The 25177-nt window shown below is 49.4% G+C and overlaps 1 protein-coding gene across 1 annotated transcript; it reads right to left on the bottom strand.

Moving 5' to 3' along the window:
* Window positions 1-7396: 7396 nt before the first annotated feature.
* LOC309413802 (excitatory amino acid transporter 5-like) lies at window positions 7397-23093 on the bottom strand (the record flags this gene model as incomplete). Its single annotated transcript, XM_082011012.1, has 11 exons — window positions 22635-23093; window positions 20267-20346; window positions 18078-18290; window positions 17250-17292; window positions 16187-16409; window positions 12955-13054; window positions 12522-12755; window positions 10799-10993; window positions 9964-10098; window positions 7645-7744; window positions 7397-7534 (listed from the first exon to the last, which is right to left on the bottom strand). The coding sequence occupies exons 1-11, from the start codon at window positions 22815-22817 to the stop codon at window positions 7397-7399; spliced, it is 1644 nt and encodes a 547-aa protein (XP_081867138.1). The 5' UTR covers window positions 22818-23093.
* Between the last annotated feature and the right edge of the window lie 2084 nt (window positions 23094-25177).

The raw sequence follows: 25177 nt of genomic DNA, 5'->3' as shown, positions 1-25177 counted from the left end.
TAATTCCATTCTCAATAACTTACATTCAATAAGCAGGTCATATGCTTAAGTTAGTGACTTCTAAGAGCTGTAAGCAGTGGGTTAACCAAAGCATATGCATTGTTCTTGATACTAGACTTCAGAGTACAAGAGAGTAGTGTTCTTTTTATACCAGTGAGTTTGAATAGTAAAATAACGATACTAGGCTCTTGCCATCTTAATTTTACTTTTTCCACTAGGATGTCCTCATGTAGTATGGGACAAGCTACTTGAGTCTTCTGATTTTTCTTCTCTTCTGACCCAATAGATATTATAATATGATTTCTTTTCCTGTCTTCCAGAGCTGGTGTGTGGGTTAATTAGTCTCTTTAGTGCTTTGAACTTAATATTTTAGTTTGCATAATGGTTGATAGTTAGAATAACAAACAGTTGAAGAGGGGAAGCTTGTTCCAGATGATTCCCAGACTGCTAAGCCGGTGTATACAATGCGATGTACCTAACCTGTGTGTGTGTCCTGTTCTGAGCCTAGGTTTTCTGTAGACAGGGGGAGCAAATGCATCTTTGGTTTCTCCAATAACATTTTTACTAGCATTTTACTAATTAATTTTACTAAATAATTACATAATTAAATAATGTTTTATTTCCTGAAATGGAGAGCAGTGCACTGCAGCTTAATCGTGCTGATCTCACCAGGGCACTTGATATTCCATGTGGGGATGTGCTAAAGAGAAATAGTCCCAGAGCTCCTCCTTATGTATTAGGAGGTGAAAAAAGAGACGATCTTGGGAGAGCATCTCTTCTGTTGGGACATGAAGAACTGTGTGTTTAGATGCTTTGAGGAAGGGATGGGGAAAAGAGGAGGGGATTGGATTGTTTTGTATTTGCCCATTTACAGGGTTCTTGCATCTTTCTCTGGTGGTTTTGTATTGGCCTGTTTACGGGATTTTTGCACCTTTCTCTGTACATCTGGTCTGGCACTGTTGAGGTGGGAACTGGCAGCCTGAAAATGCCCCAGTACAGCTGCTTGAGGAGATCATGGTGGTCAACCCTGAACAGTGTGGCTCAGCAGGTTATTTTTGTTGTCTGATGTCCAGCCGTGTCACAACTATGAGACTTAACTTGGCTCCTGCTCGCTGAGCTGCTGCTTTTGCTAGACCATGAGGTGAAAGGGGAAAGGGAAGTTTTGTGATTGCAGATTCAGAAGGTGAAATTATTCAGGTCTATAGGTGGAAAAACATTCTTACCAGTTCCTTGTATATATTTTTTGTACCTGGTTGGAAAAGCGAGGGTGTGAATGAGTACAAAGACAGATTTCTGCTTTTGTAACTCTAGTTATGAGCAAGCGAGTAATTGTGACTTGCAAAGGATATGTGTGAATGTTTTCTTTCTTACTTAAGACTTCATGTATAGGAAATGCAAATTGGTACTCAACGTTGGAAGTAAGCATGATCTTGAAGAGCATCTAGTAACTCTGAATAATAGATGACTGGATGCAGGTATCCTCTCAGGAAGAATCACCAATATATGAGCAGTAGAAACGAACAATTAATGGTCAGAATTGGCGTTTTGTGGCGATCTGGCATTAAGAGGAGAATCATGAGGAATTTAGCCTGGCTAGAGCTGTGAAGTGGGCAGTGGATGTCTGCCAGGCTGTAAGTGCAAAGAGCATTCATTCTGTCTGTCTTCAACAATTGCAGCCCGTCAAAGCAGGTAAGTGTTTGGGATTTGGCATTCAGAGGGCAGACAAAAAGACAGCAAAATGGAGCTAAGATGTCTAAAGACAAGACAGTATTCTGAAGGTGGGAGTCATGATGCTGCTGTTACTAAATACTTTAGCACCAGAATGTGGTTTAGGGTAATGCTTGCAGATGATTGAAGACTTCAGAAATGTTGGAAGGGAAAGAAGGAGGAGAATGACCCTGTTCATTGGTGGGGGGAGATGACACACGAATGACTAGGTGACCATAAAAGGTCCCTTCCAACCCAAAGATTCTGTGATTCTATGAATGGACAAATACCCATTTTTGTTGTGGTTCTGCTCAAGGAAGGACAGTGAGCAGAAGATCTCTGAAGTGAGATGGCCAGGTAAGTGAAGCTGCAAGTTTTGTGTTGGATGTAATGTTTCATCCCTATGGTTCTTTCCTGTCTGTGTCAAGCTGTGGTTTGGTAAATCAAAGCCAAAATCTGGTGTTACAGAGTTTGAAGGCTCAGCGTTCTGAAAATAAATATATCTGCTCAGACATGTAATTTTTTAGAATGGGATTCGTCCTACTAACTCAAACAATTCAAAATCTTAGCACCCAGTCCAAGCCCATCAGTGAGAGACTTAAGAAGACTATTCATCTGCTCCTAAAATATGAGATCTACTGCTCATAAAGGTGCCTGTCTCTCACTGTTGAGTACAGGGGACTTCATTTGTGTAGTTTAAATGAGGCGTGTAACTTCTAGAAAACAAAGGTAAGTCTACATTGCGCACCTAGGCACCAGGACATCTGCACTTGCACAAGACTGGCTGACTCCTGACGTGGATTTTGGAGCATCTTACCCAGGGATGTTTCGGCTTTCTCCCCACGCTGAAAACTTGGGAATTTTGCAGATGGAGGATGTCAAACACAGTGAGAAGCAACATGGTGCAGAACTGCCCAGGCTTGTCGAGATCGAAGCTAAGGGGTCCATAAAGCATGTCTGCTCTGTGCTTAGCTCAGCACTAACACGCTCTGCTGGGTGGCTGCTTTGTTCTGCATGGTGGTGGGGTATCTGAGCACAAATCCTGGGTGCCCAGCAGAGTTGCAGGTGCATTTGAACACTACATAAAGAATTTATAAAGTAGGTGTGAACTTCTGTTGTGAAGCGGGATACAAATGATACTATGAACAGAGGTGTTGCTGTGCCGTGTCTTCCTTTGCTCTTCTACCACTACACCTTCAGTAGGATCTACGGAATTGTATGGGCAGGGGTAGCTGATGTGTCGTGTCAGCAAGGATTGAAATGATTTATTTGGATTTTCTAGAAAGTTCTATTATCATATCAGGCAAAATGAGAAATTCTTTAAGGAAATGAATATGTACAGTGAATCAGAAGGGAAGAGGCAAAGACGGACAACTCACAGCGCACATTCGCTAGGGAGGCATTTACTCAAAGTAGCATTTAGTGTAGGTTATGTGCTACTAATTAAGAAAAAAAGGTAGTTGAGCAATGTGTGTTGCTTAGAGCTGCTTTGAAAATCTCATTTTACAGAGAAACCTGGTGTTTTAATAGATTTAAATAAAGACTTTCAAAACTTATGTAATGGAATTTTTAAGTTGTTGTAGAAAACTTGCATGGAGTAATTTTGAAACTGTTAGTATTTTAAATTTAAAAATGGGAGGTTTTGGCTGTTTTTCACATCTGTTTTGATTTTATTTTGTCACATGGTACAACATTGAGTTATTTTGTTCTTTTTTTTTTCTCCTTTTCAGTAAAACACAAACCAAGGTACATTTTGATCTAAAAGACAGAAAGGCAGCAGCGCTCTCTACTGACTATATATATATATATATCTCATTTCAAATATTGCCATGCTACACTGCTGCTGTGGTCACGCTATATATAATTCCTAAGAAAGAGTGAGAGGCCCTGATCAAAACTTGTCACTTTTCTAAATTCAGATATGTAAAAATAATTCATGCTCTGGAAGACGTATAACAGCACAGAAAGAAACCCATATGTAAGATTGAGGCAACTTAATCATAGGCTGTAGAAACAAGCTGGTATCTCTTATGTAAAGCTTACAATCGAGCTGAAGGATCAGTTTCATGCAAATTCATTTAAGCTTAGTGTTTATGGTGAAACATACCCGCGAAATCATTGGTGAAATGTAATTCTCTAAGGAAAGCTCGTATTGCCAAACAGGTGGATTTTGTGCCAGTGTTTGGGAGGTGCCATAAAGCCCAGGGCTGCTTCTACTTTTCCTTTTGTTTAATAATCACAAAACCCATAAATACGTTTCACAGGTATTTTAGTTTATGGTTATGATTATTATGATTATACAGTTATGAATTGATACCGTACACACAAGCCATAATCTGGGCAATGTCACAATGGCAGCTGAGATTTGTGTATTTGTAAGGAAAACAAGGGTTTCCAAGGAAGAAACTTGGGTTTGGAGCTTGTGTCCTTTCCGTACAGCAGATTTCAGTGTGTGTTTAGTGTGTGCGCCTTGCACTGCCTGCACGGTCTCCAGTTGCGCGGCAATGCAGCAGAAGCAGATTGACGTTTCCATTTCTAGAGTGGAGAGAGGCACCTTTTTTTCTTACGGGTATCTCGGAAGGTAAGCTGAAGGACTGCGAAGGTGCAGCATATCATTCAGTAGGTTTTAATCCTATTTGACCTTTTTTGCGGCTGAATAGGTACTTTTCAGTTGGCTAAGCAAGATGCCTTGAGTTGCCTGGTGTGCAGCACATGTTACTTTGCCTCCCTCCACTGCTGGTGCTCCTGAGTACAGTCGGGACAGAATAAAACTCCTCCAGATGGTGCCCTGTGACTTTGCCAGTCTCTGCGCTACTTGTCTTCTAGAAATCTCTTCTGGAAATCTCCTGTCCCTCAACCACTGATAAGTTTTCATTACTCTGTGTACATAGTCGTGCTGACATTTTGGGGTTAGATGGGTGCCTGCCTGCTTTCAGTTTTGGCAAGTTGGGGCTGCTGTTCCCTGCTGAGCAGCAGATACAAACTGGTGTAAATGTTCCCCCGGCAGCAGATCACTGGAAATGAAGTGGGGTTGGGCCGGTACCATCCCAAGGACATCGGCTGAGACAGTGGGTGCCTTACTAGCCGCTTGACGTGGGCATTCAGTAAATCTGCTGCTTTAACTTTTTCACAATTTCTTTTTCCTGTTAAAGGTATTAGGCAGCCTCATCTGTGCCTGTTTGCAGCGCTGAAGAAGATGGATTTTCCTTGCTGCCTTTGGCATTTTCACATCAATAATGGTGGCTTCACTTTTTACCAGACCACAGACAGACTTTAAGAAGCATTTGAATTATTTTATTTTCCTTGTTTTATCCTGTTAGAGGGGCAAAGTGATTACAGCCCCGTTTTGAGACTCTGAGTGGTTAAAGCTCTTTCTTACTGTATTTGTCGTAAGGTACAAGGCTGTATCGCCTCTGACATAACAGACTTTTATTTATTAACCTTAATAGAACCAACGTCCTTGCTGCTGAATTCAAAAATCAAAGCTTCTCTGCTAAAATGGATCTCGCCAGCTACTAGGAAATGTTGCCAACACTTGATAAACCACAGTACTTGCAACTCCTGAGGCAAGCTCTAGATTATTCCTGAAATACAATACTTAATTCTGTCAGTAATAATTTGTTCTTCCCGTTGCAGTAAGCTTGAGGATGCACTGTTTTAAGTCGTTACTAGGAGGACTGCAGCCTCTGGAGGCAGGGGAGGAAATCTGGCTGCTCTGCAGAAGGCAGAGCCTGTGATGTGAGTGAGTGCCCGGAGACGCAGCCCACGTCCCCCCCGCTGACCTACGAAACCTCTGTCGTGGACATTTGGTCCCGTCTTCTATGGCAGGATTCAGATTCTGAGTTGTAATGTCCAGAGCTCGTTAACGAGAGGGGAATGAAAAGCAGGATTCATCTCGGCTGCCTTTTGGTGCTGGTGGGCTGGACGCCCCTTGGGCAGCCAGCGAGGGTTTACTGCCCCGAAAAGCAGCACCTAAGCAGGTCTGGTAAAGCACCCTTTTAATCTCCCTGTTTTAAGTGACTGCCGTGGAAGAACACGCTGCAAAAGCGTCCGTTTCTCCAGCTGTGCTTGGGGGATGTCGACAACCGCGGCGCAGGCACCCGCGCGGCAGCGAGCGGTGCTCGCGTCGCCGCGCCAGAGCTGCCGGGGTCCCCCAGCCTTCAGCAGCGTCTCCCGGGGGGTCCGAGTGCCCGAGCCGGCGCGGGGCCTGGGGGAGCCGCCGGCAGCCGTCCAGCTGCCCGGGTGCTCGGCGCGCGTGGTGCTGGGCGCGGGTGTGCGCGAGGCATCCGGCTGGTGGTAAATGACCAGGGCAGGGAGTGGCGACCCGGCAGCGGCAGAGACCTCTCGATTTAAAGGGTGATTATTTTTCTTTTTGCACATGACGCACCTGCTCCTATTGAAGAGTAGTTGGACAGTAATGTTTGGGAAGGTTTAAAAAATTAAGCAACCTAGGAGGAAAGGGTAAGAAAGGCCAAAGTTAACAGCATTACCTCAAGCTAACCTTGACTGTGATTCTGGTGCTTTGAAGGCTTTTTGAAGTTAATAGGGAGAAGACGACTAGGTTTTGTGCAAATGCTGGTTTACAATATTTAATAACTTCTGCTTTTCATTTGGCAAAAGTGGAATTAATGTTTCCTCTAAATTAGAAAATATTTTAAAACCCCTGACTCCAGCATGAAGGATTATTCACAGGAAATTTTTTCTTAATGTGCAGTTGGAGACGAGTTAAGTGATGTTAGTGGGAATTTAAGCTGCTTCCACAAGTCTTAACACTGTGGCAGTGAAGACAAAGCAAGAGGGAGAAAGGGGATGAGATGGCATTTTGAGAGAGAAATGAATTCAGCGACCTGAATCGTTGGTATAAAAGGCTTTTGTGGAGAAGGCTGCCCTGGGAAGCCTGGATTTTAAGGCTGTAATTGGAATTTGAACTTGGGGACAGATTCTTAGCTGGGAAAACCAATGCGTTTGCAATTGGGCCTGGTCAATTATTTTCAGTGTAATAAAACAGCCAGTAAAAACACGTATACAGCTGGTCCTTCCATCCCTGCAGTTAAAATGAATCTCACTGTCCATGCCAAGAGTGGAACACTTCAACCAGCTGTCTTTGTGTAACGGCTGGAAAATCAAGTTACGTCCAACATGGATTTTGAGCTCTAGACAAAAATTCACTTAATCTTAGTTTTTAGATGAGAACCTAGTAATAAAAAAAAAGTAACGATTAAAAAAATTAATCTCTATAATAAAGAAAATAAAACTTTACAGAGTGCAGCCTGGCCAGCAGATATGGGCTGCTGCCATAAGGTGTCAGACCGTTGTCCCATCTTTACTCTTTCTCAGCTAGTCTGGTCCCAGTTTTCTAATGCCTGCTTGCCTCCCTAACCTTCAAAAAGACCAGGGCTTGCAAAAATGTCAGGCATAAAACCTTCATATCCCAGCTGCTTCGGACAGTCAGGGCAGCAAGCTCACAGCTGCATCCTCGGGTGGAAGGAGTCGTCGGCTCCTCCTGCCATGGCAGAGCCGTGCTCTTTGGGTGCTCGCTGGGGACTCCCACAGTCTTCAAAGCATAGTGAGGACTTCTCCACTTTCTGTGCCAAGTAAGGCCTTTGTCTTGCAGAGCATCCATGTATGACATTCACAGTGTCAATGTTTAGCACCAAGGTCCCATTCCCAGGAGTAGGGATGCTGTCATCTACACCTGACAGATGTTGTAATGAACTCCTGTCTGATCGAACAAAGTTTCTTCAATCATTTCAATCACGTTATCTTTGGGATGCAGATGTGAGGTCTCCACAGAAGGACATTTGCCTGTGTTGCTTACTGGATCTTGCTGCAAAAAGAAAAAGTACAATTTTAATTCTTAAGCAAGCGCACGTGTTGTGTCAGTGCTGTCATTACGCCTCCCGCGTTCCCCTGCTCTCCCAGACAAGCTGTACGTACCGTTGCGGGCTTTGCGGCAAAGTCTTTCTCGCAGACATGTGCTATGATGCCAGCAGCCAGAGCATCACCGAGGACGTTGGTCATAGTTCGCAGTCGATCCCTAGATGAGAGAGAGCCGTGAGGATGCAGCTGGTGGCCCGAGCCAACGTGCCTGGGGTCTTCTGTGGCTTTGAAACATGTCAGCCTCCATCCCTAATGTCTCTACCACTGTGTTTGCTAATGGTAGGTTGAGACAAGCGCAGTGGTGTTCTCACAAATACAGAGAGGAAATGGTACACGCACTGTCTGTGTGAGCCCAGTACCATGAAGGTGATGGGGCTGCTTTTGTCTCATCGTGCTTGTCTCTAGTGCATAGACCTGCCTGTGCTGCTTCCCAAACTGATGCATCGTCATCATTTTTGCACAGTATGGGGGTGAGCTGCCTCAGTGAGTCATAAAACACCTTGAGATGTCTCTCAGGAAGGAGATTTTGTTTATCCAGCCCCAGCACCTCTCCTGTCTATCCAAGCACGTCTCGCATCAGTAGTAAGCGCCAGCGTTTTGCAGCAGGTAATGGCTCAAAGACTGAACTCGCATTGTGTTCCGATTTTAAAAGTTTCACCTGAAAAGTTAAACTTCCTTTTATGCAAAAGAAAGAGCAAAGCAGCCAGGATACTCGATGCTGTTTCGTCTCTGTCTGGGATGGCTGTGACGTACAAATCGTCAACCCACGTGTCAATTATGTAGAAGTCAGTGTCTACTCTCTCTGTTTTTTCACCAAGCTAATTTGCTTCATATTTATCTTGGTGCTTTAAAATGGCACATTTCTCAGACTGCCTATGTTTGACTTCTGTTCTGTTTGTCTGTGACAAATGCAATCAAGCATCATTTTTTGTCTCAAGATCAATCTGGTCTTCATCAAGATGAAGAAAGTCTCGCTGGAAGACAGACTTCCTCAGTGTTGGATGCAGTCCTTTGAAAATGTCGTTCGTCCTTTTAGAAACTCCAGTGATATTTTAATTCTGGTGATATATGGGTTTGAGGGAGAAGTTGCTTATTAAATGCAAGAGAGGGTTTTGCTACATCTGTTTGAGAACTGCCTACCTTACTGCTATGATTTGGTGTGCAACCAACTCATATTTCACCTTGTTACTGTTTCGAAGTGACATCTATTTCTCCTTTCTACTTTTTAATTGTGAAAATGCCCATGTTTCAGAAATATTAACAGCAAACTGGATGAGCACATATTTTAAATAATTGCCAGTGGTTTATGGTTATTATCCGTTTCTCTGACTGTTTTGTTGGTGGGTTTTTTTTTTTCCTGGAGATCATGCCATTTTCTTAAGCAATTGCATGTTCCCACCCATTTTTTCACTCTCTTGTTGTTAGCATCTTTTTGGCTAACTCTAATTCCTCATTCTATGAAGCCAGATATCTTTCACCCTGCCTTACCAACCTTGTTCCTCTTCCAGGGATAATGCACCAAAACAAATACTGTACCATCCACCATTTCATGTTGACTCTTGTGCTGTTCATCCTCCTTTGTTCACAGAGTAGACGCTTTGGAGAAGACTAGGACTTGAGGTATTTCTAGGGAATACGTTAACTAGCAGCCTTACGCAGTAATGCTTCATGAAGACAAGACTATGCACCTGCTTTGCTCATTTTCTACCTCATGCTACAGAGGAAAGTAGCATCCTTTTGATCTCTTAAAAGCATAAAAGTATACATATTTGAGAAAGATAGATTTTGTTACTTATTTGAGACCTCCAACAAAGATGTGTTGTAGAATCAGATAGGAATTTTGATAACAGATCAGGACAAGCTGGTATTTCAAACTGGGGACCTTACTTGAGAGAGTAGCTGATCCCATTCCCAGGAGTAGGGATGCTGTCATCTACACCTGACAGATACTGTTATGAACCCCTGTCTGATCAAACAAATTTTCTTCAGTCATTTCAATCACGTTATCTTGGGGATGCAGATGTGAGGTCTCCACAGAAGGGAATTTGCAATTTTTGTGCAATATGTGCTCATCCAGTTTGAAATTTGCATCACCACTTCTTCCATGTAGAGCCCTTAATGATGCACTAGACAGCGATGGGCACCTCGGAACAGAAATGCTTCAAGTCAAGCACTCCTTTAGGAGACTGTTTGCCTATAGTTAACATGGGCTATTTCAAGCAAATGATCGGAAAATGAAGAATCTCACACTTGGCTCCTGGCCTTGTGATCTGAGATTAAGGATCTCTTTTTGCCTTTCTGAGAGCGGCTTCAAATACATCACCATGAATTGGTGCTTAGCACCCGCCCATAACGTTGCGTTTGGAAAATGCTTACAGAGCCCAGTCGACTGCGATGATGAGTGTGATATCGTCGGTCGGCAGCCCCACAGAAGTTAGCACGATGACCATCGTAACGAGCCCGGACTGGGGGATCCCGGCTGCCCCTATGCTTGCTGCTGTTGCTGTTATGCTGCAAAGAGAAGGAGGTGGCACAATTACTGTGTTTTGCTTGTTTTTAAAAAACCAAAACCCAAGTATGTTTGCATGGCAAAGTAAAATTATTCCTGTATGAAAAGATTGGATCAAACCTGGCTTCCTCCACCTTCCTGCTCCCTGATGCTGTCCCGACGCCCTGCCCGTGCCCATCATGGCTGAGGGCTTGCAGCAGGTACTCTTGGCTTTGTGCTTGCACAGCACCCGTCTGCGCTCCAGTGAGGGTAACCCCTGCCTCCAATTGCTAAACATTTGCAACTGTACTGACTTATTTTTATCTAGGTAAGTAAGTGCTTTGTTTCCCTGTTTATAAAATTAAGATACCCAGTTCCTGAAGGGGAGTAAATTATACCTGCAGAAACGCCTCTATGCTATTCATCCGCACTGCAGGTGTTGAGCTGTTCTAGCCATGCCCCGAGTTCGCAGTCTGGCTTTTACCTACAGGCAAAGTCTTTGATTCTGCAGCAAATTCTGTGGGTGCAGAGCCCGAGCTTTCCCTGGCCCACGGCACAGGGGGCTGGTACGTGCTGCACCTTTCCCTGCTCTCAGCTTTCCAGCAAAGTTCAGCTCCGCAGTAGCAAGATCTCTGCCAAATGGGAAAACTGAGAGAGTTTGTTATAACGTCTATAAATACGAATAGAGAGGAAATAATTGGGCTGCTGCAAAGAAACATTTACCTTATTGTTATAATTTGTCCCAAATCCAAGTCATATTCGTTGACCTGGGCAATAAAGATAGCGGCGACGGCCTCATACAGCGCGGTGCCGTCCATGTTGATGGTGGCACCGACAGGGAGGACAAATCGTGCCACGCGTCTGTCTATTCCGTTGTTCTCCAGGAGACACTTCAGGGTGATGGGCAAGGTTGCTGAGCTGCAGAACAAGAAAGGATCAGTAATTCTTCCTGTTGCTTGCAGTGAGCTTTATAAATAGGAATCAACGTAACAGTATAGAAATACAAGTCCTCCTGCGTATAAATACAGCAGCAGTGTTATACGAATTGCTAAAGCAGTGAAAGTTTCTTCAACTTGCACTACCTGGGGAAAACACAGTTAGTCAAGGAGTCAGTTAGCTGCTGGCTGCAGGATAAAACGTCAGAATGTCATTTCAGTGGCCGAAGGCACCGCTCTCTCTGAACAGCTCTGTGTGATGGTTACAGCTTTTTTGTGCATCCCTGGTCCTCACGATAACCCTGCAGCACCTCGAATGTTGGTACATGGCAGCATCTGCCCATCCTGGCAGTGCCGGGGTCCAGCCAGACCCCTCGTTCCTTGTTCGCCGCCTCCGAGCCGCACGCGCGAGGAGCAGCTGCCTCGCCTCTTGCACAGCCCGGCCTTCCTCTCTCGTTTGTCTCGCACAGAGACGCGGGCTGTGACGCAGGAGTCGGGATAAGGACGTGGAGGAAGAAGCCCAAGTGGAAGAAAGGAAATGAGCACGGAAAAGAAGTCAGTGGGATTGCGATAGACCCTTGGAGGCAGGGACTGCTTTTCCGAAAGGAGTTGGCTGCAGCACGTAGCGCGGTGGCCCCCAGCCCCCGGGACGCGGAGCAGAGTGCTCCCACCCTCCTCCGCGTGACGGCTCTCCAGCTTGCTTAGCCGCAGAGCGGAGAGGAAGGAGAACGCCGGGTGGAGATGATGGAGACCCATGCGCGGGGTCCTCGGGTAGTCAACAGGAGCAGAGGAGACCTGCAGCGGTGGGCGCTGGTGGAGGACGGCACAATCCTAGATGGTTTTATTGGGATTATGTGAAGAAGTAACGTTAGGGAGACTGGAAAAACCCTTTGCCTAATGAAATGTTTTCTAAGAAAATGTTTTAACTTGCGAGTCTTCCAGAAAGGACAGTAGTTTCTAATGTAAAGTTTCTTCATTGTTATAAAGAATGTTTTTCAATGAAAATAAAATAGATAAAAATAATCTAATATTATAAAATCCTATCAAAGTAGGCAACACTTTTCTTTGGAGGAGCTTGGGATACACAGGAGTTGATTAAAGCTTTTCAGTAAAGTTTTCAATTAAAACCCAGGATCATAACCCCACGTTGTTTTATAAAGCACCTGCAAGAGTCCTATTTTTAATTATTTGAAAGAAAACTGACTGCAGCAATTAAAAGAAGCACACGCGTGCACGAACGTTGCTGCTTTGCTCTGGGAAAACCCTGGGAGAGGGTGGGCGGAAGAGCAACGCGAGCTGGCCCGGTCTGAAGATGCGCTGAGGCTCTTCCCGCCGAGGACCAGGGCAGTGCGAAGCATCCCGCTAACTGCTCACACTGGAAGTGATCCATTTCAAAGAGTGCTGGAGCATCATTTTTCTTTGTCTGAATGATACCTGTTCTCCCACAGCTCCCACAACTAAACCAGATGCCTTCTCGGCTGTGTCGGCATACTGCAGCCACGTTTTCGTACCTGGAAGATGTAGCTAAGGCGATCAGCAAGGCTTGCAGCATCCCCTGAATGAAAGCAAAGGGGTTTTTCTTGGTGATGAGCACAAAAAGCAGCGGTAAGAGAATGAGTCCGTGGACGGCTAGCCCTGACACTACTGTAATGGCATATAGTCCCAGCTTCTGTCCTATAACCGATGGATCTTCCATCTCCAGGATCTTTCCAGCAATGAGAAATACAATGCCAAAGGGGAAGTACCTATAAAGATTAAGAATAAAAAAATGTTTATGAGGATGCAGGAATCATTGAAGCACTACACGACAGTCACTACAGTATTTGGCACTGTGTGGTACAGTCATACGAAAATAAATCCAGTGCTCACAGTAGATACTTGTAGACGTATGACTTGCATTACCATTAGATAGCGGGTAAGAAAATCAATCAAAAACAGATTTACCAAACTGCCATTGAGACAATTTTCATAACTGCTTCATTCAGACACTGGCACACGTTAACCAGCGGAGTGCCTCGCTCGCCCATTTTTCCCAGGAGAAGTCCTGCAACCAAGCACATTGGTTTATATTACTCAATAGAGCAGCGTGCATCATGCTGAGTGTCTTGAGGCTCTGGTGGTCACAGAATGGGTTTCACTGGGCTAAGTCACAGCAGGTCAGACTTAATACAGACATCTGCATGCTCTTACAGGTGACCGTAATTCTCAGCTCCAAGCAAATACAAGTATCTGGCCTTTTCTCAAAAAAACCCCACCAAACCCAAATCCAGGATTTGGACTATTCCTTGCACAGATAACTGATAAACTGTTCACTGCAGCTCAATACTGGGAGTCACTTCTCGAGGTAGATGAGCTGTCTTTTTGCTATTTGGTAATACAAAAATAATGTAGCTCTGGAAACAAAAATTGATATTTTTTTAAAGGACAAAGATTGATGGGCTTAGGTATAGATGAGGATGTGATGATACGTTGCATCCCTCCCCTTGCTCTTGAGAGAAAAGAGCCACACGCCACATCTGCCACTCAGATGAGCTTCTTCAGAAATGCTTGGATTTGCCTGATCCCCGTGGGTGGTGGCGGTTCTCAGTTCCCTCGTGGGATGGGCTGTGCTGGCTGCTGACCAGCGATTTCACACAGCCAGCCTTGTCAGTGCCTCAGAGACTGTACCGTGGTGGTGACAACATGTGTGGCTGCACAGTAACATCAGGAAGGATCCAACAGAATTGCCTAGGTACAGACATTAAGCCTGTATTAATTCTGGTTTTTCTTTTGGTGGTGGTGTATTAACCTAATTCCAATCTAATTTTCTGTTGAAGGAAAACTAGAGCACAAATACGTGAATGGTTAGAGGGGTTATGGTGCTTTCTGGTCTGCCAGCACAAAATTGGCCAGTGCTAAATCCCATTGCTTTCACTGGCGAGGAGATTTCCCAGGTGCCTATTGAGCAAAAGAAAAATGAGTTTGAGTATTTGCCCATCTGGTTTCCAGCCCAGTGCATGTACTTTCTGTGTGGTCCCCTTAGCTAAAATTACTTCTGAAGCACTGTACAAGTGTCTGCTTTAGCTTGGAAAAAAAATAATATAGTCAGGATCTTTTCTTGTCCCTCTCATCCCTCTTCAGTCTTCAGGGCTGAGGACTCCTCAGGACCCTTGGCGGGTAGTTGGATCTCTTGGCTTGCTCAGAAGAGAGATGAGATAGGGCCGCCTGTGCCAGGACTTTCAGAAATGAGACAAGGCTTGGCATGTTTAAATCTTGGCTCTGTCGTTATTCATCCAGTATTTGGTGGCCATCACAGCTGGTTTGAAGTAAATCCATTTCTCTTCAGGTCCTACAGACAGCGGATTTGGAAAAGGTCACCCTAGTAAATGGACAGCTAACTTTGAGTACCTTTAGATCTCTGCCCTTTTCTGTATTTCAAAAGCAACAGAGTCTGGAGATGCTGTGTCAGTGAAGAGATCGCTGGAGCCGTGGTAGCTGTGTGGGGTTACCATCCATAGCAAAGCCACTCCAGGTAGCCAGCGGGTGCTGCATGGACACCTTGGTCTCAGTCCCACAAACTGTCTAATTTTGGTATTGGACAGAAATACCCTTTGCTGAGATCTCGACCAGCTTTCACCTGGCCTCCCCCACCTTGCTGCAAGGAGGAGCTGATCCCTGTTTCCCACAGCACAGGACTCTCTTCCCTGTCCTTCCCTGTCCCTCTCCTGTTTTCTGCTGGGCAAACCCCATTAATTCAACGTCTCCTCGCAGATAAAGCTTCTTGCAGCTGTACAGATGCCCTTTTCCAAGCTGGCCGTCCCCGGTGCAGGTGATGCTCTCCCTGTCTGCCGCTTCCTGGAGCTCTAATCCATCCCATGCAAAACCCGGGGCGTGCGGCTGGGGCTCACTCGGGTCATCTCCTGCTGCGTCCTAGCTCAGCGCTGATCCTCACTGCCGTGCTGGCAGGGTGGTGAGGTGCTGACCTCAGAAGAGAAGAGCAGCTTCTCTTCGCTTGTTTGGCTGGGCTGGAGGAGGGCACGTGTCCGCTGCGAGCAGGAGCTTGGAGCAGGAGCGGACGCGTTGCCTGAGCGTCTGTGGTCTGCAGACGGTGTTGGTCGCCGGGACAGGAGTCTGCCATAGACGTCTCTCTTGTCTGTAAGGATTTTTCGTGGGTCTGTCTCTGCCTGGTCGTGCTGTGGCCTCTCCTCCAGGCACTTGCTGTATCGTGGGCTTTAAAACCATCCGCTCTGCCCTGGCTCTGGCAGGGTCCGGTGTGCTCTAGTGCTGTGCTGGCTGCGCTGCCCCCACCCCTCAGATCCTCTAATTGGCTTTTTGGTTCCTTATACACCAAGTTCAAGCTCCTTGCCCTCGCCTCTTACTCTAACGTAATCCTGCCTCCATCTTATCACCTACCCTTTTCCCTCCTTACTCCTCCCTTCCTCCCTCAGCCTTGTGCCCAATGTCCTTCTATCTTACGCTTTGAGTCAGCTCCAAGTTTCTCCTTCCCGTTAAACCTTCTTCCTCCCTATCCCTTGCACATTCTCTCCAGCCAGTCCCTCATCCCTTTTCCTTCCTGAAATCGCTGCCAGGCACCTTGTCCCCGCAGGATTGCAAGCTGTCCAACGGAGGAAGCTTTCTTACCTTCTTCAGAAAGCCCTGTTATGAATTTCCCTACATTTGTGCCGGGCACTTGAGTCTGACCCAGCTTTCACCTGCTGCCTGCTCAGGGAGTTTGAACAATGCCAACATGAAGGGTTCGGACCATTTGCAATGAGCTGTGTCCCAGGTAGCCTCTGCAAAAGTTACTGCAAAAGTTACAAATCACTTCAGTAGACTTCATAGAAAGGACCCTCCAGCTTACATGACAATTTGAAAACCCTCAGGACCCATGTTTGGGCTGTGAAGGCTCATATGAAATATCGGGGGAGGAAACGGCCTTCTCAGTGCCTAACACCTTTTGTGAGCTCCATTATGGACGGTACTGGTGAAGGTGTTGGTACAAGCTCCATGCTGCGCCTGGTTCCCCAGGGACTTGAGCAGTTAGAGCTAAAATAACCTCGTCCCTCTGAGCACCCTGACCACAACTTACAGCGCAGTGGCCACAGCAGTTCCCACCCTGGGTTGCAACCACCACTGAAGAGCCTTGCGAGTTGGGTCGGGGCGCAGCGTGGAGCCCCGTTCTCTACTGAGCAGGTACCTATCGTTGCTGAGAAGATGACAATTCCCAAGACGTTCATCTCATTGCTGGTGCCGGGCAGGGTCCTGTAGGTCATCTCGGGGGATGGTGTCAGCTCGAGGAACACAGGCCGATGAATTTCAGGGTTTTCATCGTCAGGTGCAAAGTAAATAAAACTGAGAGATTTCCCTGGGATCTTTGGAAAGCCAGGAGACTTCACCACCGGGACAAGAACGGTTCGATACTGGAACAAAAACAAAGCACTGAGGTTAATGTCCTGTTGGCAGTGGGATCCAGCCTGCTCTGAACACAGAGGCAAAGCCATCACTGGGCCAGGTGGTCCTGGAGGTTCAAAGTTTGTTTTTCAGGCAGTAAAAGGCTGGTAAAAAAGAGAAGCAAGAGACGGGCAAGGGGAGCTGTGGTTGTTCCCTGCAGACCTCAGCACCGCCATCCTTGAGCAAGGCTGCACTTCTCCGGGCAGACGCGTGGCATTTGTGAGTCAGGTCCCTGCAGGATCCTGGTGCAGCCCTGGGTAAGTGTTGTGGTCCCACAGAGAGGCCCCTTCACCCCCCATCCGTCTCCTTCTGGGGGCTTTACAGATGCTTTCCCAGCGCTGTGAGTTTGCTCGTTTTCCCTTCTCCCCTCCACCCTACACGGCCCCTACTCGGCCGCTCTCCTTCATCCACCCCAACCTTCTCTTCAAGCTTTCCTTCCCCATGCCTGCTGCCTGCCCATCCCTCTGCCTCTGCTCCCTGATCCCCAGGGACTGAGAAACCGCTGCACAAGAGCAGGGTCCGAGGGAAGCGACACTGCTGCTTTTGTACAGGAGCCCTCCCAGGTGGAGGCAGGCAGGGGCGTCCCTGTGAGTCTGTGCCCCCACCAGTACCCTCCTGCCTTCGGGTGCCCACCCTGGGGTGAGCAGAAAGCAGCCAGGGAGCAGGCAGGATGGGAGGGAGGCAGAGGGAAGGGGAGGAGCTCATGTCCAGGTTGCAGGCGGGGAAGAACACCCAGATGGGGACAGCAGCCCCATCTGGATCTGAGCACCATCCCAGCCTCCGGTGGCAGTGGGGCTGGGTGAACTCACCTGCTGGAACGAAGCTTCGATGAGATTAGAAGGAAACATGTTTCTGTAAGAGAGCAATTGTGCAAGGGTTAAAGCACGTTGTGAGAACACGGGGGACAGCATGGGAAGCGCCTCTGGTGGGCATGAGGCCAAGAGGAGGACCGTTACAGCCAACGCCAGCTTGATGTCCTCTGTGCAAGCTGAGGGCGAAGACGGGCTGGAAGGTGAAGGAAGAGCAGGACTGTGAATTACGTGTAGACTGGACTCGTAGAAAGCTACAGGCTGGGACGGACATCTGCCGTCTCCAGCCCCCTGCTCAGAGCAGGACCGCCTGCAAAGCTGGAGCAGGATGCTCAGAGCCTTGTCCAGTCAACTGAATGCCTCCAGAAATGGAGATTCTCCCCCAGCCCTGGGTCCGAGCTGCACCCCCTCCCCAGTTAACCCGCATCCACTGCTTTAATCCAGCCCTGGGCCAACTCCTGCTCGTTTTCACCTTGCAAAGCCCAAAGAGCTGCAGGGCTTGGCATGTCACGGCTGGGGCTGCAGGGGGAGAACCGCTGAGCTTTGCAGGGGACTTAAACCTTCCAGCTCTCTGCTGCTGCACCCCTCTTTGCTGGTGGCTCTGGGAGGAGAGTAAGGCGAGTGACAGAGTGCCAGAGGGACACGCGTGGGGAGAAAAGAACCCCACGTCGCTGGGCTCAGAGGTACCGGTGCCTGGTCAGCGTGGCCGATTGTTCTCCCGTTTCCCTTGAGATCTCCGTATCTCCCGGGAACTTGGTGCCTTGTGGGAAGATCTTGTCTGTGAGACGCCATCATAAACTTGGCTCCTCCTGAAATCCTACAACGTACCTGATTAAATCCAGTAATGCATCAGCGGAGCTGAGCACCATTTTCCCCACAGAGTAGTTGTCCTTCTGGGCAGCTGCACCAGGGTGGATGCTGACCACGAGGATGATCCCGACAGTCACTGCCATGAAGGTTGTCCAAAGGTAGTAGGTGATAGTGATCACCCCCATCTTCCCGCAGGCCTTGGAGTCCATAGTGGCCAGCCCGGACATGAGGCTGCAAAGCAGCAAAGACTGTGGTCAGTGTCTGCTCCCAAAACTGCACAGGATGCATGTGATGGGCAAAATCTCCAAGATGGGAGACGTTTCCATAGATTTTTTTTAACCAATGCATAAGGGCATCACCAAGCTCTAGCACACCTGTGTGTCTGTGCCCACAGGATCTCACACCCAGGATGGGCTTGTGGCCACCCAGGCTGAGCTGCAAAGGGCAGGAGAGACCTCTCTAAGTCCCTTTTCAAGGTCTGTCCAACTTTTGTGTTTTCTCCAAGGCATAAGAGGCAATATTCTTAGTGTATTTTCATCGTGAATAACTAACGCTACTCTTTTTTTGTGTGATATTGTTCTCTTAAATCTCTAACGCCCTGTGCTGCTGCTGCATGTCGCTGTGAACAGTGAAGAAAGGTATTAGCAAGGTTTAAAAAATCCTGGTGGGGACGGACCCCATTCCCCCAAGGAGAGAGACACTGGTTCAGACTTCACGTGCATGTAAGCTTTCTTAAGAAGTAGCCCATAAGCTACTTTTAAATGAAACTGGACTAAAAATAGAGATGGTGTCGCAGGCTGCACTAGCAGGGAGAGCTGGTGGGCAGCGGTGCTGGCAAATGGGAGTGTTTGGGGGCTGCAGCATGACCCATGTGCACGCAGACCCACACCAAGCTCCTGGCTGCTGGTTTTCACTGCTCCAGCTACCCTGGGGCCCTGCAGAACCCTGGCCAAGCCAGCTGGCGATGTTCGGCGGTGGCCCAGTGACCCCCGGGCAGGACATGATGGAGAGGGAGGCTGCGAGGGTTAATGCCACCCTTGGGGACACACAAGGTCGTTCAGGCGGTGGCCAGCCCACAGATCCCCTCCAGCAGCCACGTGTCCAGGAGGAGGGAGACCCTGGGAAGCTCAAGAGAGGCCACAAAAGCAACGTGGAGGTGGGTGGTCCTTTCCAACTTGGGAAGCTCCAGAGCTGAGCCCCAACCTGGACAAATCCATCCCCAGAGTGCACCCAGTCCCTTCTGGGACGGTGCACAGAGGGAAGACGCCACTTCACCGTCATTCAGTAATTAAATAAGAAAAAAGCCTGGTTCAATTCAGCGTGCAAGAAAAGTCCTGGAAGCCCTGTGCAGACCCCACGCCCGCAGGCAGGAGAGCAGTTGGCTGGAACAACCCAGTGTCGCTGAGCTGCCAGGAGGGCTGAGCACCCTGAGAGCGAAGGAAAACCCAGGCAGCGCATCAGGAAAGGGGGTGTGAAATACTGGAGGGGAAAAGAAAGCAGCTCTTCAAGGGCTGATACCAAAAAGGCCAAGTGTGGCCAGGACAGAGAGTACACTGCTCCCAAAAATAAACCAAAGGCAAATGGGAAAGCAAGCAAACCCTGAAAAACAATGAAGTGACACATCCTCAAGGGAACGAAGAGCTAATTGTTTGGGTATTTCTAATGAGCAAGTGCCAGCAATTGTTTAAAATATGTAAATCTGTGTAAACTTTTCAAGAACTTGATTAGACTTGAGTGTGACTCTGTCAGCTCTATTTCTTATTTCTAGATCTGGATGGGCTGATAAAAGTGGGATTCGCAAACACAGATGCAACACTGAGGGATGCTTGTGGCTTCTACCTGAACTTTCTCAAAACCCTTGAAATAAGGAAATCTGCTTTGAGTTTAAGCAGCTGCCCATCATCAACTGCCCACGGACGGGCCAGCATCGCCAGCTGGCTGGGCCCAAAAAGACGGGGAACACCCCAGCCAGTGCAGGTATCTATCTGACCTGGGTGCAGGTGTCTACCAAATCCAGGTGAGGATTTGGAACCTCACCAAATCCAGACCATTGCTGGAAAATCATGGGGCTTGATGGGCACCAAGCCAGGGGATGCTGCTTGGTTGCTGGCTGCTTAGGGCCGGGGTTATTCTTACGCTAGGCAGTTTTGGGGTGATCTCAACATGATGGAGAGATGGTACTTTAGAAGCAGAAGATTATGTCTTACCTAGAGGTGATCAAGGGCAGGATCAGCATCTTCAACATCCTCATGAGGAGCTCTCCAGGAAAGGAAAAATACTGTTTCTCCTGCACATAGAGCAGAGCCATTGTGTCAGGTGAGAGCTGAGAACTGGACACTGATCATGGGTTAAGGGCTCCAGCCTGATCAATTTGCCTTTTTCCCAACCAGACCCAGCTCTGAGCTTGGTTCCGAGCCGGCTGCTGTTCCCTGTGGCACTCAGAGACATCGTTTCTCTGGCTGTCGCTTACCAGGAGGTGGGTCAGGGGTGGGAAATAACTGGCCACGTGGGAAACCCAGCTGTGAACTGGAGAGGGGCATGTGGGGCTGGTCCCCTCCCAAAAACATCCTTCTATCCATTGCTCTTTAGGCAGCAGTCCCCATGGCCCCACCACTGATCATCTTTGTTGTCCCATCCCCCCTGAACATCATCACACTTGTTACTGGGGAGCAGAGGCTCGGCTGCCTGTGCAAATGTGCCCTGAAGCTGTCGGGTGCAGCCTGGTGCCGGCAGCAAAGGGTGGAAATACCCTGTGGCTGCAAACGGCAGCGCCGAGCTGAGGGAGAGCCGGGGTATCCAGCCCGTCTGTGGTGCAGCCTTATGGTCACCAGGGAGGCTTCCGCCCCATGGCGTCCGTCCACCCCTACACTCCTCACATGGGCATGGGGAAGGGTGGCCTGGAGAGAGACCCCCAAAGCGTGGATACCACAGCCATGACCAACGGAAGAGCGAGGGGTCTGTGAGACCAATAGCCACCTGGTCAGCATCCCTCCATCCACCATCCATCCCTCCATCGACCCACCACCTCCATCCACCTCTCCATCTACCATCCTTCTGGCTGCTGAGTTCCTTCCATGCCTCCATCCGTCCATGCATCCCTCACTTCATCAATCCACCTTCCCTCCCTCCCTCCCTGCCCCCCAGTCTTTCACCGTGCCACTGTAGAGGCGTCAGGGACAGATCTGAGATGGCCCCAAGCCAAGCAAGTACTTTTGGTTACTCCAAAGTAACCAACACCACCAGGCTTTATGGGATGCCAAGGCAAACTATTAAAATAAGTGCTCCACACGGCTGTCCGTGCACTAACCCACCCGTGTGGCCTCAACTTGGCTGGTTTCCCATGGAGCCCATGTAGAGTGGAGCTGCAGTGGGTCCCACTGGGTGCAAACAGCAGATTTGAACAGCATCTCTTTTGTCAGTGGGTTTCTCAGCTTCGTGACACTTTTCCCGTCACAGGGAGAAAGGTGGGGACTGGCTGCTTCTCCAGCCCCTCATCTGCAGCATGGAAAGTCATTAAAAGGGAGAACTGGCTGCAGGGGACCATGTGCAGGGCTGTGGCAACAGGGCAGGATGAGACTGGAGCAGAGGATGGACGAACTCGGTGCATGGCAGGATGAGGGGCAGGAGCCCCCAGGCTCTGCTGGCCTCAAGCCTGGTGTGGGAGGCTGCTGGGCTCTCGTGGGCACGTGCACTGGGGTGCAGGGAGATTACACCCAGCTTCAATTAAGTAACGAGATCATCCCTGCTGCAGGTGGTGATGCTGAAGGGCGTAATTGAAGTGACAAGACTTTGCTAAATCCTTGCGGGTGACACGGGGATGTGCACCAGCCGAGCTCTCCCCGAAGCAGCATCCCCCCTCCCGGGCGCAGCCAGCCCGGACGAAGATCAGGGCTGAGCCACACCAGGATGCCTGATGTCGTTAAAGACACAGGGGTTTTAGTGTGGTGACATTTAACAGCGCAACGATCCTAGAAAGCACTGAGCGAACACGCCTTTTCGGTGCATTTTCTCCAATGCATTTGCCTCCCAGGGTCCTCAGAGGAAGGTGACCCCTGAAAGCCCCCCAGGCTCTCCACCAGCCCCGTATTGATTTGCTGGGCCTTCTCCAGAGAGTGGAAACGTGCTTTGGTTGAGCATCTGCGCAGCTGGGGAGAGTAGCAGAAGGAGCTCATTGCTCGGACCCCAGTGCTGCTGTTTGCATTGTGGGGACTCTGTTACTGAGCATCTAGCAGCCGAGCATCCATTCCCCACCTTTCCCATCCCCATCCCACCTGGAGGCTTCTGCAGCCCCATGGAGTCCGTCCTTGAGCCCCTCACTCCCAGTGGACGGAGACAGGATTTTTCCTGCAGCTTTGGCATTTTTTGGCAGCTTTTCGGTAAAAAAAAAAAAAGAAAAAAAAAAGAAAAAGCCATATGGAGAAACCTGCCCTGAGAGGTGGTTTTCTTGGGCTTTACTTTTGGGGCTGTGCCTGTCTGGGGGCCCTTGATGGTGATGTCTTGCCAGCACCAGGGCTGGTTTCCCCAGCTGCCCCACTTCGTCCCCCTTGCTCCCGACTCCAGCCCGGCCAGGCTTACCAGCTCTGTCAGCTCCAGTGCCCGCAGCAGGAACCCCAGGAGGCAGCCGGTAGCAACCGACAGCATCGACAGGGTCAAGAGGCCATTTTTATGCCAGAAAGCCCGTACCCACTTCCAGATGTGCAGGAAGATTGTGGACAGCGAGTTCAGCAAAGCTCTTCTGACCCGCTCCCACATGGTCATCCTCAGCCACCCAGACGATGCCCCTCGGAGCAGCTCCCGGCCCCGCTCATCGCCCCGGGCACCGCTGCGCCGATGGACCCCTGCCCTTTGCTGGGAGCCGAGCACGCCGGTGGCTAATCCCTGGGACCAAAAGCTTCAGGGCTACTTGGGAGCCTTTCCTGTAATGGAAAGTGACGTCTTCAACTGGCTAATCTGGGCTTGGCATCCTGCCGTGCTGCCGCCCGCCGGGATCAGGGCCAAGTGCTGCTGGCTGAGAGCAGGGATTCAGCCCCGGAACTGCCTTCCCATCACAGTTCCTGATCCAAAAGGAGCTGGGTCCAGCCACCGGAGGCTGCCACAGGATTTGTGCTCCCTCTGGCTGTGAGCACACCCCCTTCCTACCTGGGCTTCCTGAGGGCCAAGCTTGCAAAGGAAGGCTGTTTCCCAGTTAATCGAAGAATCTCCCGTGGCGATCTGCACAGACCGTCAGCCCAAGGCACCGACGGACGACGCTGAATGTACCCACAGGAATATCTGCCCCAACAGATCCACCCCCCTGCCAGCTCTACAGGGAAGCTGCCCCAAGGACACGGGATGCTGCTGGGGTGCCTGGTCAATAATCATTGCTGCCCACAATATTTTACAGTATTTCTATGTCGTTTGATTCTGGCTCAGGCCAGGAGTCTCACTGGGGCAGAGAGTGATGCAGACGGCAGCTGAAGGACGGGGTGGGTGGGTTTAGGGATACGGCGCTCTTTCCAGGCTGAGGATGCTCTGGGAATGGGGCAATATTAAAACGTCTCTGAATTAAAACCTCTCTTGTCCAGATTTTAAACCCCTCACCCACAAATAATACCATGAAACCCTCTCAAACTATTGCCATATTTTACACAGACAAAACGAAGTCACAGAGAAGGCTTGACCTGAGGATCTCTTTGCACCCTCTGCCCCTGTGGGACAGGATTCTTGCAGCCCCGCAGTGTGCTCGACAGCCTCGCCCCTGTTTCAGCAGGGGCACGGTGGCTTTTGCAGGCTGTCTCAGAGGAAGCAGAGCTCCTTCCAAAGCAGGAGCATGGCATTATAGTGCTTTTCATGTTTTGGCCCTTGGGGAGGTCTCCGTTGGTGCTGTCCTGTGCCTTTGGCTTTAGCATGGATCACTCAACCTGCCAGGCAGAATTAGATAAAAGGTTTGCTCATCGGCACACAGCTAAAATACAGTTGTCCCTATTTACCTCCACCTTCTGAGCCGTCTGCGAGCCAGGGGATGGAGTTTGCATGCCGGGAGTGAGCAACTGCTTGGGAAAGGGCATCCTGAGTTGTCTGGGGCATCAGGAACATTTCAAAGGACATGAAGGGGTCCCTGGGGCTGGCAGCAAGGGGAGGGAGCAAGCTGAGAAGGGAAAGGGTGTGGGGAAGTCCAAATAATTGGGAACAGAGGAACACGAGGACCTGTGGGGAACTGAGAGAAAGGAAGAGATGTCCCAGAGGGAGGGAGAGGAATCACAGAGAGGGAGGGGAGAGAGGGAAGGTGGAGAAACAGCAAGGGGGCAAGGGGGAGGTGCCGGTGCTGGTGTGGGGATCACTGCGGCCTGCCCATGCCAGGGAGCAGCACCCGAGTGCTTGGCGAAGGGGCTACGGCAGCGGTTCCCTCTGCACCTACCATAAATCTCAACGTCATCATAGATGTCAGTGTCCCTGCAAGGAAACAGAGGCAGTGCTGTGAGCAGTCTGGTCTCCCATGTCCCCGCCGCCTCCCGATGCTGAGGCAAGGGACAGCTCCTGCTGCCACGTCTGTCCCATCTCTCCTAACATGTCTACGGGCTCTGGTGTCCACCACGCAGCCCCATTCGCCTCCTCATAGCCTTGTGCTCTCCGTGCAGAGATGAGACCCCGGCACTCAATGGCCAGGGCTGGTTCAGTGCTGGGCACTCACTGGGCAATTGCTACAGCTTGTGGAGTGGGGAGGAAGGGGCTGGGGAAGAGGTACTCACAGGTGTAGCATCACGGCCCGGGGCACGTAGCCATCTGCAACAGAGCAAGGAAAAGCATGTCAGGTTGTGCCGGGAGCCAGGGCACGAATGAGGTCTCGCCCCAGCACCTGCCCCGCAGGACAGGCAGGGTTTAGCAACAGCTCGCATCCCCAGGGAGAGCTGGGGGCAAGGAGGAGCCTGGCTCTGGGAAGCCAAGCTGGACCCTTGGGAGAATCTGCCCTGGGCAATGTCGGGGAATGAGCCTGCCAGGCTGGGTGGCAGCTGGCTGGGAAGAGCTTGATCCCCATCTCTCTGCCTGAGGGATCTGCAGCCCCCTTCACCTGAGCATCCTTTGGTGCAAACATGGCTTGTGGAGTCCATGCCTACCGCAAAGCCTGACGAGCCAGGCTG

The sequence above is a fragment of the Phaethon aethereus genome, assembly GCF_964289735.1.
Source record: "Phaethon aethereus genome assembly, chromosome: 26".
Classification (NCBI taxonomy): Eukaryota; Metazoa; Chordata; class Aves; order Phaethontiformes; family Phaethontidae; genus Phaethon; species Phaethon aethereus.
Note: the sequence above shows the minus strand (reverse complement) of the source record. Positions and strands in the feature narration are given on the sequence as shown.